This window comes from Neolamprologus brichardi, chromosome 16 (genome assembly GCF_056152115.1).
Source record: "Neolamprologus brichardi isolate AB-2024 chromosome 16, ASM5615211v1, whole genome shotgun sequence".
NCBI classification, from domain to species: domain Eukaryota; kingdom Metazoa; phylum Chordata; class Actinopteri; order Cichliformes; family Cichlidae; genus Neolamprologus; species Neolamprologus brichardi.
Genome location: NC_142119.1, coordinates 25502076 through 25515220, shown reverse-complemented (window position 1 = coordinate 25515220; position 13145 = coordinate 25502076). Strand labels below are relative to the sequence as shown.

At 40.2% G+C, this 13145-nt stretch overlaps 1 protein-coding gene across 1 annotated transcript in view; it reads left to right on the top strand.

Annotated features, from left to right (window-relative positions):
* The window catches only part of LOC102779061 (sodium channel protein type 1 subunit alpha-like), a 36846-nt gene that overhangs the window by 22261 nt on the left and 1440 nt on the right, over positions 1–13145 (top strand). Inside the window, exons 10-22 of the mRNA XM_087830071.1 lie at positions 425–557; positions 667–905; positions 1045–1218; positions 3357–3713; positions 3884–4309; positions 4979–5111; positions 5221–5375; positions 5634–5807; positions 5894–6016; positions 11620–11895; positions 11982–12038; positions 12787–12928; positions 13019–13119. Of these exons, the coding sequence (XP_087686197.1) occupies positions 425–557; positions 667–905; positions 1045–1218; positions 3357–3713; positions 3884–4309; positions 4979–5111; positions 5221–5375; positions 5634–5807; positions 5894–6016; positions 11620–11895; positions 11982–12038; positions 12787–12928; positions 13019–13119 (2490 nt within the window). The remainder of the gene's footprint in view (positions 1–424; positions 558–666; positions 906–1044; positions 1219–3356; positions 3714–3883; positions 4310–4978; positions 5112–5220; positions 5376–5633; positions 5808–5893; positions 6017–11619; positions 11896–11981; positions 12039–12786; positions 12929–13018; positions 13120–13145) is intronic.

Genomic DNA, 13145 nt, shown 5'->3' with positions numbered 1-13145 from the left:
GACTAAGGAAAAGACTGAAGAGGTAGATCCAATTGAAGATATTTCATGGTTTACTTTGTCTGCAGATGGACGTCTGTGAGAGGGGGAGGCAAGGTCATGAAAGTCTTGGTGAGTATGTGAATGATCCACTCCAGAAAGGTTCCAGTGGTGAGACAGGGAAGCAGGCAGATGAGAGTGGGCTAGTTTCATTTATTGTGCAAATGTACTGTTTATACAGTTGGGGAAACCTGCTGTCAGCTGAGACTGAAGTAGTCACTTGAATGAGTGATGAAACATTTCTCCCACTGAATACGCTACGTCCAGATGAACAGAATCAACCTTTTGGGGCACTGACAGTGATTTATGTTAGTGCTGTTGTTTATCCATGGCAAAATACAACACATTTTTGTATGGTTACATTTCATATATAACAATCTATCCCCAGGCTGACACTACTGACACAGACTACAGGCAAAGTAATGGAGGAATAAGCCAGGAATATATGGACTTTCTTAAGAGCCGAGAGGCCAGACAGAGACCTCAAAGTCTCACTAGTGTAATTACAGACACAATAGAGGGTAGGTGTTTTTTTTTTTTTACAATTGCATGAATTGCCATTTTTGTCTTGACTACATCTACAATGTCAGTGTAGCTTCACACAAAATTTTTTCATCACTTCGCCATCAGAACTTGAAGAGTCAAGGCAGAAATGTCCTACTTGGTGGTACGATTTTGCCTACACTTTCCTCATCTGGGAGTGGTGCCCAGGGTGGCTGAAATTCAAGAAAATCATTCATCTAATTGTGATGGACCCATTTATGGACCTATTCATTACTATTTGCATTGCACTCAACACATTGTTTATGGCCATGGAGCATTATCGAATGACCCCTAGCTTCCAGAACATGCTTAATATCGGCAATAAGGTAAGTCAAATTAAGAGCTGATTATTTTTAATCAAATATAAATCAAATATAAATTTTATCAGTGTTCATTATGTATTATTATTATGTGTGTGTGTGTGTGTGTGTGTGTGTGTGTGTGTGTGTGTGTGTGTGCATAAAGATATTCACTGGCATCTTCACAGCTGAAATGGTCTTCAAGGTTATTGCACTGGACCCATTCTATTACTTTCAGAAGAAATGGAATATCTTTGATGCGATCATTGTTAGTTTAAGCTTGATAGAGCTTTGTTTGGAAAAAATGAAGAATATGACTATCTTGAGATCATTCCGATTGGTAAGTCTATAAATGCACATCTACGATAACAAGCAGTAGTAAGTGAAACCTTTGGAATTGTTAGCATCTATGTATAAATTTTTCATAAATCAGCACAACTGGGAGCACCTGGCCAGCCTCCCTGGAGCCTGTGACAGTTTTTGATTGGTTTTCATCCACTCAGCAACATGTCAATTATGTAGTTGGCTTTGGTCATGTTACCTAATGCTACAGTTAGACTACGGAAAATAGTTGTTGGAGACATGAACAAAATTATTGCAACTGGGTGTAATGAATTTGTAATCTCATGGCGATCAAATTCAGAACGAGAATACTCTACTAATCCCAAAGAAAATTATGGGGTCACAATTGATCCAAGACACTAAGAGAAGTAACCAAACAAAATTAAATAATACAATGTATTACAAAGTTGCAAAATATAACAAAATAGATTTTAGTACAAATACCTCTAATTATAAATATCCCAGTATATTGCCTAAAATTAAATATATATAGTTGAGATTGAGGTGCCCTTCTAATCATATTGACTTTGTCATTTTTCTTTGTTGAGGATGTGATATTGAGGGTGTTCAACTATTGCAGCGTGTACTTGATTAAAATTATTTCTGCCTGTAGCTATGGCATTCTGTGGTGCATTTGGGCAAGCTAAATCTCTCAAGCTAGGCATACACTGTGCGCGTTATTCAGCTCCTGCTCAAATTATACGATTGACTCGCAGGGGTTAAAAGTTCGTAGGTCACGATGCAGGGTCTCACACTATACGGCCCAATGCTCATATGCAACCTGAGTGCTCACACTGTGCGTCCCTAACATGAAGGCTATAACACAAAATCTGTCACTCGCTCTCTCCCTCTCTGTCTTTCACTCATCCAACTAATTTTGTGAGGCCAAATCGAAAAGGCTTAGATGAGCTTGCCAAAGTTTTTTTTTTTTTTTTTGCCTGTCCCGTTTAGTTCTTTTGCCATCAGAATTATTGTCTAAAGGCGAGGAAAGATGCCCAACGGATTTACTTACTTAGCTTGCCAAAGTTCTACAAGTTGTGCTTTCATTGCTTGTATCCAGATCACACGCTGCACTGCCGTGCTCCTCCGTCTTTTCACTTTCATTTCTGTGTTTGCGCGTGTGCAGTGTGAGAGGCTGCGTTGACCACCTCAAGACAGCCGATAGGATTTCAAACAGGTTTGATTTTCTTACGACCAAACGATTGATGATCGGGATCTGGTTGTGGGGTGTTAATCGCTTCTCGTTACACCATGTATACTACATGATGCATGACACACGATGAAGCCGAAACTCGGGCTGATCACCAAAACAGTCGCACGACTGAAAAATTGGCTCAAAATGGGCCAAAAATCACACAGTGTATGCCCAGTATTACTGAACGTGCTCCTGTGAGTGGCAAGCAGGACATGGAGAGGGCGGGAGGTATTATCCAGTATTTCCTTTATCTTGGACAACATTTACCTCAGTGACACCACCTTTAGAGAGTCCACCCAGAAAGAGTGGCCTGATGGTGTTGAATGCACTGGTAAAGTTTAAAAAATAATATGACCCAGGAATCCACACAGATACAAAGCTTCTCAAGAACACTAAACAGGTCACCTATTTCCAGCAAGCTTCTCTGCAACAGAATCTGCACACAGATTCTGCAGAAATGATAGAAAATGTTTTCCATATAAAGGCAAGTAGTACAATCACAAAGGTAGGAGCCAAGCTATGTTAATTGTTTATCATAACTCAATTTCGCTGCGGGATGAATACAGTTTCTCTGATTCTGCCACTGAGCCACTCCCTTAAGTAGTGACTCCATCGAGTTAATCAAAGACAGATTACCAGTGGATGTCCAGAAGGCAGGAACCTGAGCTGAGTCCCTCCACTACACAAAAACCAAGACACCAATAGACACACAAACAGGGATAGAGGAGAGGTAGAAAGCATAAGAGGGAGAGACAGATGAAAACGTAAGGACAGAGGGACCATAAAACTGCAATTGTTGGGGTAAAGGTTGTTTCCCAACTTTTTAAACATAGTTCCAAAGGACTCACCTGCTTCTTCTTGCCACTATACATCATGGCCTGTATGTTCTGGTGTTTTTTGAGTTAGGTAATGACTTTTTTTGTTTTTGTTTTTGTTTACAGCTTAGAGTATTCAAGTTGGCTAAATCCTGGCCCACTCTAAATAAACTTATCAAAATAATTGGTAATTCAGTGGGGGCTTTGGGCAACTTGACGCTGGTCTTGGCCATTATCGTCTTCATCTTTGCTGTGGTGGGCATGCAGCTATTTGGAAAAAAATACAAGGACTGTGTGTGTAAAATTTCTGAGGACTGCACTCTTCCTCGTTGGCACATGAATGACTTCTTCCATTCATTCCTCATTGTTTTCCGGGTGCTTTGTGGAGAGTGGATAGAAACCATGTGGGACTGTATGACAGTGGTTAATGAACACATGTGCATCACTTTCTACATGATGATCCTGATTATGGGAAACCTTGTGGTAAAACTTTCAATGGTCAAATTCATTAATTTAAACTCATTAAACTGATTAAAATGTAATTCTTATTTAAGTAATTGTACATAGCGGTTTTACAGTAATATGTGTTTTGTTGTAATCAGTTTATAATAGTTTCAATATAAATTTTACCTGTCCATGTCATTACCTGGCAGGTCCTGAACCTCTTCTTGGCCCTGCTGCTGAGTTCATTCAGTGCTGACAATCTAGCATGGGCAATGGATGACAAAGAGACAAACAATTTGCAAATTGCCATTACACGTATATACGAAAGCATTTCCTTCAGCACTAGCTGCAGCAGTGCCTGCCTTAGAGAGAAGAAACAAAAGAAGGATGAGGAAAAATCTCTGGATGAACTCCACAAACCTTTAGGGCCGAACAGTATCCTAAACCATGGCAATGGGGAGGTGATCGGCGTAGAAAAAACTGGGGACAAATACATAGTCAGCACCAAAAGCAATGATTCACTAACATCTTTCATCAACAACCCTAGTGTGACTGTCACCATCTCTATGGCTATAAAAGAACCCAATACTGAGGACTTCAACAGTGCTTCATCAGATGTAGCAGGATGTCCTGCGGTAAGGATGTTCTTGGTCTCAAAAATCTCTAAAGATGCCTGATTTTTGTTTTAAACCAAGCCTTACAAAAGTTATTTATGACATGTAATGCAACCACATAGTGTAAGAGAACACTGTTGCTGGCGTAAGTTAGGTATATCATTAGTAAAGGTGAATGGATCAGCCTAAAATCTAGTCATGGCAATGACATGTATCGTACACACTTGATTCAAAATTTTCTTCTTCCTGCTCCTTTTCACACATGGCTGTAGTGTTTTTGATAGAAAGTGTGGTTGGTTTGTTTGATTTTTTTTTGTACCAAGTGTGAAATAAATAAATAAATGAAATGAAAATCAACCAAAAAACATAAAATCCAATTAGGAAAAAGTTTTGTTGTTTTTTTTACTGTAAAAACCACTAACATGTTTATCAAATCATTTTCATAACTTGAAATGCAAATATAAATTATAAATTTTAAACACTTATTCACAAATTTTGAAAATAGCAAAGTCATATACAAATAATTACCTAAAAATGCATCCAGTGCCTCAGGTGTTTTTTGTACAACTATTTAAAATTACTACTAAAATGACAGAACAATCTGTCATTTTGTGAAACTAGTCTTACTCAATGGCTTTATTATATCAGCTCATCCAAGATTTTCATCTACACTATTAATTTCATCCACAGATTATCATTGATGATGGACAGTTCAGCTGCTCAGATGCAAGCACAGTGGATGATGTACCAGCTGGAAAGAAAGGAAATTCTCCAGAATTTGAATTAGAAGATGATATAGATCCTAATGCTTGCTTCTCTGCTGGTGAAACTAACACCTGCTATAACTTTAGTTTTAATTTGAATCTGCATTTTCCATGTCTAAAACACCATTCTAACCATTTCTAACCATCCTAACCATTGTCTCTTTTCAGTCTGTGTGCAGGCATTCCATTGTTGTCAAGTAAATGTAGATGTGGGCTGGGCTAAAATATGGTGGGCACTACGAAAAACCTGTTATCAGATAGTGGAGCACAACTGGTTTGAGAGCTTTATCATCTTCATGATCCTGCTTAGCAGTGGGGCTCTTGTAAGTATTTACATAAAAACATCTGGCATCTAATCAGGCAGTTCTTAACTGTTCATTTTTAAAAAGTTTTTTTCATTTAATATTACTAAATCAGTCTCTTTCAGTGATCTGTTCTCACGTTTGTTTTGGAACAAATCCTAAGATATTGTCTGCAAAGTACTATTGATATTTTTAATGGAAATTTCATTATGTGCATGTTTGGCATTAATACACTTTCCATTTGTATTTACACTTACCTGTCTTTTCCCTCACATTTAGGCATTTGAAGATATCTACAATGATCAGAGGAAGACTATTAAAACAGTTTTGGAGTTTGCAGACAAAATTTTCACTTGCATCTTTATTCTGGAGATGTTACTGAAGTGGATGGCATATGGATTTGCTAAATATTTCTCAAATGCCTGGTGCTGGTTGGACTTCCTAATTGCTAATGTACATCAAAATGCTGCTTAGACAGAAACACACAGTTTAATATATCTGTGCCGCTTATAACATACTTGTAATTGTATTTTTTCCAGATCTCACTGGCCGATCTAGTAGCCAACACATTAAAGGCTAATAATTTCGGTCCCATGAAGTCTTTGAGAACCCTACGAGCTCTAAGGCCACTAAGAGCCCTGTCACGCTTTGAGGGCATAAGGGTAAGAGCTGTTGGAACCACCTATCCATTCAGAGTCACGTTGAACTATCTACCACTAATCCAGTACACTAGACTACAACCTAAATCTCTTAGGTACACTTTGCTAGTTCTGGGTGGGCCTTCTTTAGTCTTCAGAACTGCCTTTATTCACTTTGTCATAGATTAAACAAGGTGCTGTAAACATTCCTCTGAGACTTTGGGTCCATACTGACACGATAAAATCACACGGTTGCTGCAGATTTATTAGCTGCGTATCCAGAATACAAATCTATGGTTCAAACACATCCAAAACTTGCTCTGTTGGATTTAGATATGGTGACTGTGTAGATCAGTCTGAAATTATTTGAGGTTTGTGGGACATTATCTTGTTGGAAGCAGCCACAAGAAGATGAATACAGTGTGGACATAAAGGAATGGTCATGGTTGCTTATAATACTCAAGTAGGTTGTGGCATTTAGGCAATACTTAATTGGATGGATCGATTAATCAGTACTGAGAAGCCTAAAGTCTGTCGAGAAAATATCCCCCACACCCTTGCACTACGACCACCAGACTGAACTACTGGTATTCACTGTCGGTGTTTAACCCAATGACCATACATGATCTTTCACTTCTGCTGGATAAAATGAAAATCACCACTTGTCCATATGACATTCTACCTGCTGGACTGTTTTCAAAATGTTCTCTCTGCCATTGGCCCCTCTGTTGTAGAGATATGCAACACCTCTCTTTTAACAGGTGTGGTGCCTAGGTTCTGTAAGTATGCTGTTGTTGAGCCAATATTAAAAAACAGCAGTTCAAATCTAACACAGCTTAAGAATTACAGGCTTATCTCTAAGCTAAAATTGTGGCTCTGGAGTGGTTTCAGTCATACCTCTCCAATGGATCTTTTAACTTTTGTGCAAATCCGTTTATGTCACATCTGACGTGTGGAGTACCGCAGGGTTCAGTTCTGGGACCTATTCTTTTTCTCCTGTGCATGTTACCTCTAGGACTTATAATTAGGCAGTTCCCTGATCTGTCTTATCACTTCTAGACTGATGGTATTCAGCTCTGGTGCTCTTTTAAGCCAATGGAAGTCCAAAAGTTGTTCTCTTTAATAAAATGTTTAGTTTCCATTGAACAATGGCTTTGTGACAACTACTTGCGGCTGCACTCAGAGAAGTCAGAAACGGTAATTATTGCTCCCGACAGCCAAATATCTGTAATCAAGCAGCATCTTGGTTCTCTTGGCTCTTCTGTTCAGCCGAGCCTCAGGTACCTTGATGTTATTTTTGATTCTGCGATGTCGCTAGAGCAACACTCTCAAGCAGCTAATTAGGAACTGCCTTTTTCAACTAAGTCAAAGGAGCTTGCAAAGAAAAGCGTCTGGACTTCTTTAAGTTACTTGAAGACGTTTCACCTCTCATCCGAGAAGCTTCTTCAGTTCTAAGGTCAAATGGTGGGGAGTCCCAGATATATCCCCACAGAGGGACAAAAGGATCCCCTGATGTTCCTCTAATCGCCTGAGCCAAGGTGTGGAACTGGGTGTGGGTCCCAATCAGCCAGAGTTTCGGGTGAGTTCATTGTGAAACCTGGCCCCACCTTATCATGCGAATTCCTGAGGTCAGATGGCCCAGGATGTGAGTGGGCGTTAACGCGTCTGGGAAGGGATCTCAAAACTGGATTATAGATGGCAGAGAGTTGGTGTCGTAAACCACCGCCTCTGTTCAAAGATGGCCGCTCACAGTGGACATAGATGGCTTCTTTCACTCCTCTTTCAAACCATCTGTCCTCTCTGTCCAAAATGTGAACATTGGCATCCTCGAAAGAGTGTCCTTTATCCTTAAGATGCAGATGGACAGCTGAGTCTTGTCCTGTGGAGGTGGCTCTTCTGTGTTGTGCCATGCGCTTGTGAAGTGGCTGTTTGGTCTCTCCAATGTAGAGGTCTGGGCATTCCTCGCTGCACTGTACGGCATACACCACATTGTTAAGTCTGTGTTTTGGCGTTTTGTCTTTCGGGTGAACCAGTTTTTGTCTGAGTGTGTTGCTGGGTCTGAAGTACACCGGGATGTCATGCTTGGAGAAAACCCTCCTGAGTTTCTCTGATACACCGGCTACATAGGGGATGACAATGTTGTTGCGTCTGTCCTTCTTATCCTCCCTCGCTGGTGTCTGATCTTCTTTTCTGTGCCTCTTTGCTGACTTTAAGAATGCCCATTTAGGATAGCTGCACGTTTTGAGTGCTTCCTTTACATGTGTGTGTTCCTTCTTTTTCCCTTCAGGCTTAGAGGGAACATGTTCTGCCCGGTGGTGTAGGGTCCTAATTACTCCAAGTTTGTGTTCTAGAGGGTGATGGGAGTCAAACAGGAGGTACTGGTCCGTGTGTGTGGGCTTCCGGTAAACTTCGATGTTGAGGTTGCCATTCTCTTCAATGTGCACAGCGCAGTCCAGGAAAGGCAAACAGTCGTCCTTTGTGTCTTCCCTGGTGAACTTGATGTTTTTATCCACAGTGTTGATGTGCGCAGTGAAGGATTCCACTTCTTGTGTCTTGATTTTGACCCAGGTGTTGTCTACATATCTGTACCAGTGGCTGGGTACTCTTCCTTTGAAAGAGCCAAGAGCCTTCCTTTCCACTTCCTCCATGTAAAGGTTGGCTACAATAGGTGACACTTGAAGACGTTTCACCTCTCATCCGAGGTGAAAACGTCTTCAAGTAACTTAAATAAGTCCAGACGCTTTTCTTTGCAAGCTCCTTTGACTACGATGACCTGGATGACTGAGAACCTTCACAGACATATTGCCGTACATTTTAGGAGGAACACCCTTCAACTGGTGCGGGAGTATGAAAGGGAATCAAGGAAACTAGCGGATTATAGGAACCATCTCCGTTTCAACCTAAGATGTAGACAAACCAGAGTTGTTCCTAAGAGCCTGCGCCTTGGATCCACTGTCAGGGGATACAAAGCAGACTTGATTCTACAGAGAGCACAAAATCACCTTTTAAGTGAAAGGATAAGACAGGTCCATTTCACTATAGATGCCCTCCAGATCAAGATCAGCCCCGACTCTGCAGGAACTGGAAACCCTTCTACCCTCTCCAATCTTAGAAGAGGTTTACAAGTTTGTGGACAAGGCTCAGCGGGCCCAACACTCGAAAGGAAAAGAAAGACAACGCAGGAAATTTCACACCTTGCTTTCAAAAACACACACTCCTCATTCTGAACCTACACAACCCATAGAAGAAAACACACCTGAAGACAGTTAGGAGAAATGGGTTAAGAACTTTTCAGACTGGAATCTCACTGAACCTGAAAAGAGAGTATTAGCCAAAGGACTCAATTTTGCCATTTCTCCACAACAGTTGCCCATAGTGGACCTCATCACAGCCATAGAATCTGCCATAAAGATTAATAAATTATCACAGACAGAAGCAGAGCAAATCATGATGAAAGTCTCAGCCACCCTCTCCAGTGCCAAAGTCCCTCTGTCCAACCTCACAATACAGGAAAAGAAGGCCGTCGCTTCCCTGAGCAAAGACCACAACATCACTGTTTTACCAGCTGATAAGGGAAGATGCACCGTGGTCCTAAACACTACAGATTACCATACAAAGATCACTACTCTCCTCAGTGACAACAATACCTACGAAGCCTTAAAGCGAGACCCGACAAGCAGCTACAAAAAGAAAGTTATAGCTTGCCTTCAAGACTTGGAAAAGGACAAAATCATTGACAATGACTTACTTATCACCGCCTTTACCCAGGGGATGCCATACCCTGCATTTACGGACTTCCTAAAATCCACAAGGAAGCTGTCCCACTCAGACCCATAGTCAGTAGCATAAACTCAGCCACTTATAACATTGCAAAACACCTTGCTACCATACTTGCTACTCTCGTGGGGAACACCCCACACCACATCAAGAACTCCACCGACTTCACTGACAAGGTCCAGAAACTTACCCTGGATCCAGATGAAACCATGGTGTCCTTTGATGTAGTCTCTCTCTTCACGTGCATACCCACAACGGAGGCAGTGGAGACTGTCAGAAAACGACTACAAGAAGACAGCTCCTTGGAGGACAGGACCAACTTCACACCCGATCAGATTTGCACACTGTTAGACCTCTGCCTCACCACTACATATTTCAAATACAACGAAGGCTACTACAGACAAAAACATGGCTGTGCCATGGGCTCCCCCGTACCAATGAACTCACCCAAAACTCTGGCTGATTGGGACCCACACCCAGTTCCACACCTTGGCTCAGGCGATTAGAGGATCATCAGGGGGTCCTTTTGTCCCTCTGTGGGGGGATACTCCCACTAGGTTTATATCTGGGACTCCCCACCATTTGACCTTAGAACTGAAGAAGCTTCTCGGATGAGAGGTGAAACGTCTTCAAGTAACTTAAAGAAGTCCAGACGCTTTTCTTTGCAAGCTCCTTTGACTACGATGACCTGGATGACTGAGAACCTTCACAGACATATTTTTCAACTAAGGATTACAAGGACAACATTGTTGTCTAAATCTGAATTGGATACTGATTCGGGCTTTTATTTCATCTCGCTTAGATTATTGTAACAGTCTTTTGTCTTTGTTTGAACAAAAAGAATCCTAACCGTCTCCAATCAGTCCAGAATTCTGCTCCAAAGCTCTTAACAAAGACACAAAAATACAGAGCACATTACACCGGTTTTATTCCCATTACACTGGCTTCCAGTACATTTTAAAATTCACCTCAAAATTTTAGTACTGACTTTTAAAGCTCTCAGTCAATCCTGCCTACATCTCGAATCTTATAGAACCCCATGCTCTCCCTTGCAGCCTGAGATCATCAAAGGCTGTTAGTAGTTTTAAGACCAGAGGAGATTGATCTTTTAGAACACCAGCCCCCAGGTTGTGGATTTCTTTGCCTCCATCTTAAAGTTGCCTTGATTTTATTTATTCTTTCAGACAGCAGCTAAAAGCTCAAAACCTCAGACTGGCTTTCTACTAGAGTTGTGCTGCAGACTCGATTGTGTTGTTTTATGTACATGTGTTTTATATTATTGTGAAGCACTTTGTGGTTCTTATCATATGAAGATAAGTAATCACAAATCTCCCTTATCGAGATTGCCCCGTGCGTGGGACTGCACGGCATCAATGCATTAACTAGCTAACCGCGCTAACCCATTGATGCCGTGCAGCCCCACGTCATCAATGATGTCGACAATAAAATTCATCTACGTGGAATTTTATTCTTGACTTGTCATATACCAATACCACATAAATGGACAAGACAGCAGGGTAATATTCACAGGTTGTCAGACGTGAGCAGGTGAGGTACTGGAGCCTAAAACAGGAGGTTAGCTCACAGAAAGTGGAGACAGGAGTTATTAAAGTAATCGTTAACTATTTGACCAATCTAAGAAAAATTGGCAGATTTGTCAACTACCAAAATAAACTTTAGTTGCAGCCCAACGCAATGGCACTTAAAAATGTGTTTTTTCTTATTTTTTTATCTATTAATTTATTTTTAACCATTACCACAGTGTACAATATCATGCATCAGTTTTATTCTGTGATCTCTGTCTGCTGTACAGATATGTTATGTTATGTAATTTGTGTATTGATGTGCAGGTGGTTGTCAATTCCCTAATGGCAGCCATTCCCTCCATCTTCAATGTGCTGCTGGTATGCCTCATCTTCTGGCTGATCTTCAGTATCATTGGAGTCAACTTATTTGCAGGAAAGTTCTACTATTGTGTCAACACAACCACAAATAAAAATTTCCTGGTATCAGAAGTGAAAAATATGACAGACTGTAAGCAAATGGAAAATGGAAGCGCTCGAGTGATGAATCTTAAGGTCAACTTTGATGATGTTGGCATGGGTTACCTTGCACTGTTGCAAGTAGTAAGTAAATCAGTATTTTGTTGCAAATTTTGTAATAGAAGAACATGTTTTTCTACCGTTGTCACTTACTGTATTTTTTTCTATAGGCTACATTTAAGGGTTGGATGGACATCATGTATGCCGCTGTTGATTCTCAAACCTTGGTGATTATTTTTATATCTCACCATATAAATGCTTTAACTCCTGTAAAATGTCAATGTTTTATTAAAATCATATTACACTTTCTTCTGCTGAGGCGGTGACATATTTCTGATGAAAAATTTATAACAATGTAAAATATATTTTTTGAAGTGAAGGGTTGGTCTAACATGAGCAAGAGTTAGCTTTATCTTAAAGATCTGGATGACCTCTACTGTAATTTCCTGCTTCTAAATTCAGATAAAACAGGTTATTCTACGGCCCTAATAATCTTAGAAATATGGTGTCTAACCAAATGTTAACTCTGGATGGCATTACGGTGGCCTCCAATAACATTGTGAGGAATCTTGAAGTCATTTTTGGCCAGGTAATGCACATATTAAACAAATATGTAGGACTGCTTTTTTCATTTGCGCAATATCTCTAAAAATTAGAGACATCCAAAACTAGTTTATGCATTTATTACCTCTAGGATGTACCACTGTAATTTATTATCATCAGAATGTTCTAAAAACTCCCTGAAAAGCCTTTAGTTGATTCAAAATGCTGCAGCTCAAGTTTTTGACAGATACTGACAGGGACTAGGAAGACAGAATATTTTATGCACTGTACACACAGTGCTAAGTAAGCGAATACCACCAAGGCAGAGTTTCCTGTAAAATTAAATCACTTAAGGCACACATCCGCTTGGCCAGAATAGTAATCTAAAGGACGTCTTTTTTTTAATGTCTTGTTTTTTTGTTATCATTGTAGCCAGAAGAACAACCAGACTATGAGGTCAACCTATATATGTACTGTTATTTTGTTGTTTTCATCATATTTGGAGCATTTTTCACACTCAATCTTTTCACTGGTGTTGTTATTGACAACTTCAATCAGCAAAAGAAAAAGATAAGTATCAAACCTCTTTGTAAAAAAAAGAATTGGTATTTTCTCTTTTTTGATTTAAGTGATTTAATGTGCCTATCATGTTTTCTTTACTTAGGAGGTCAAGACATCTTTATGACTGAAGAACAAAAGAAATACTACAATGCCATGAAAAAACTGGCATCAAAGAAACCACAAAAACCGATCCCTAGACCATCAGTATGCGAGTCAAACTTTGACTGCAT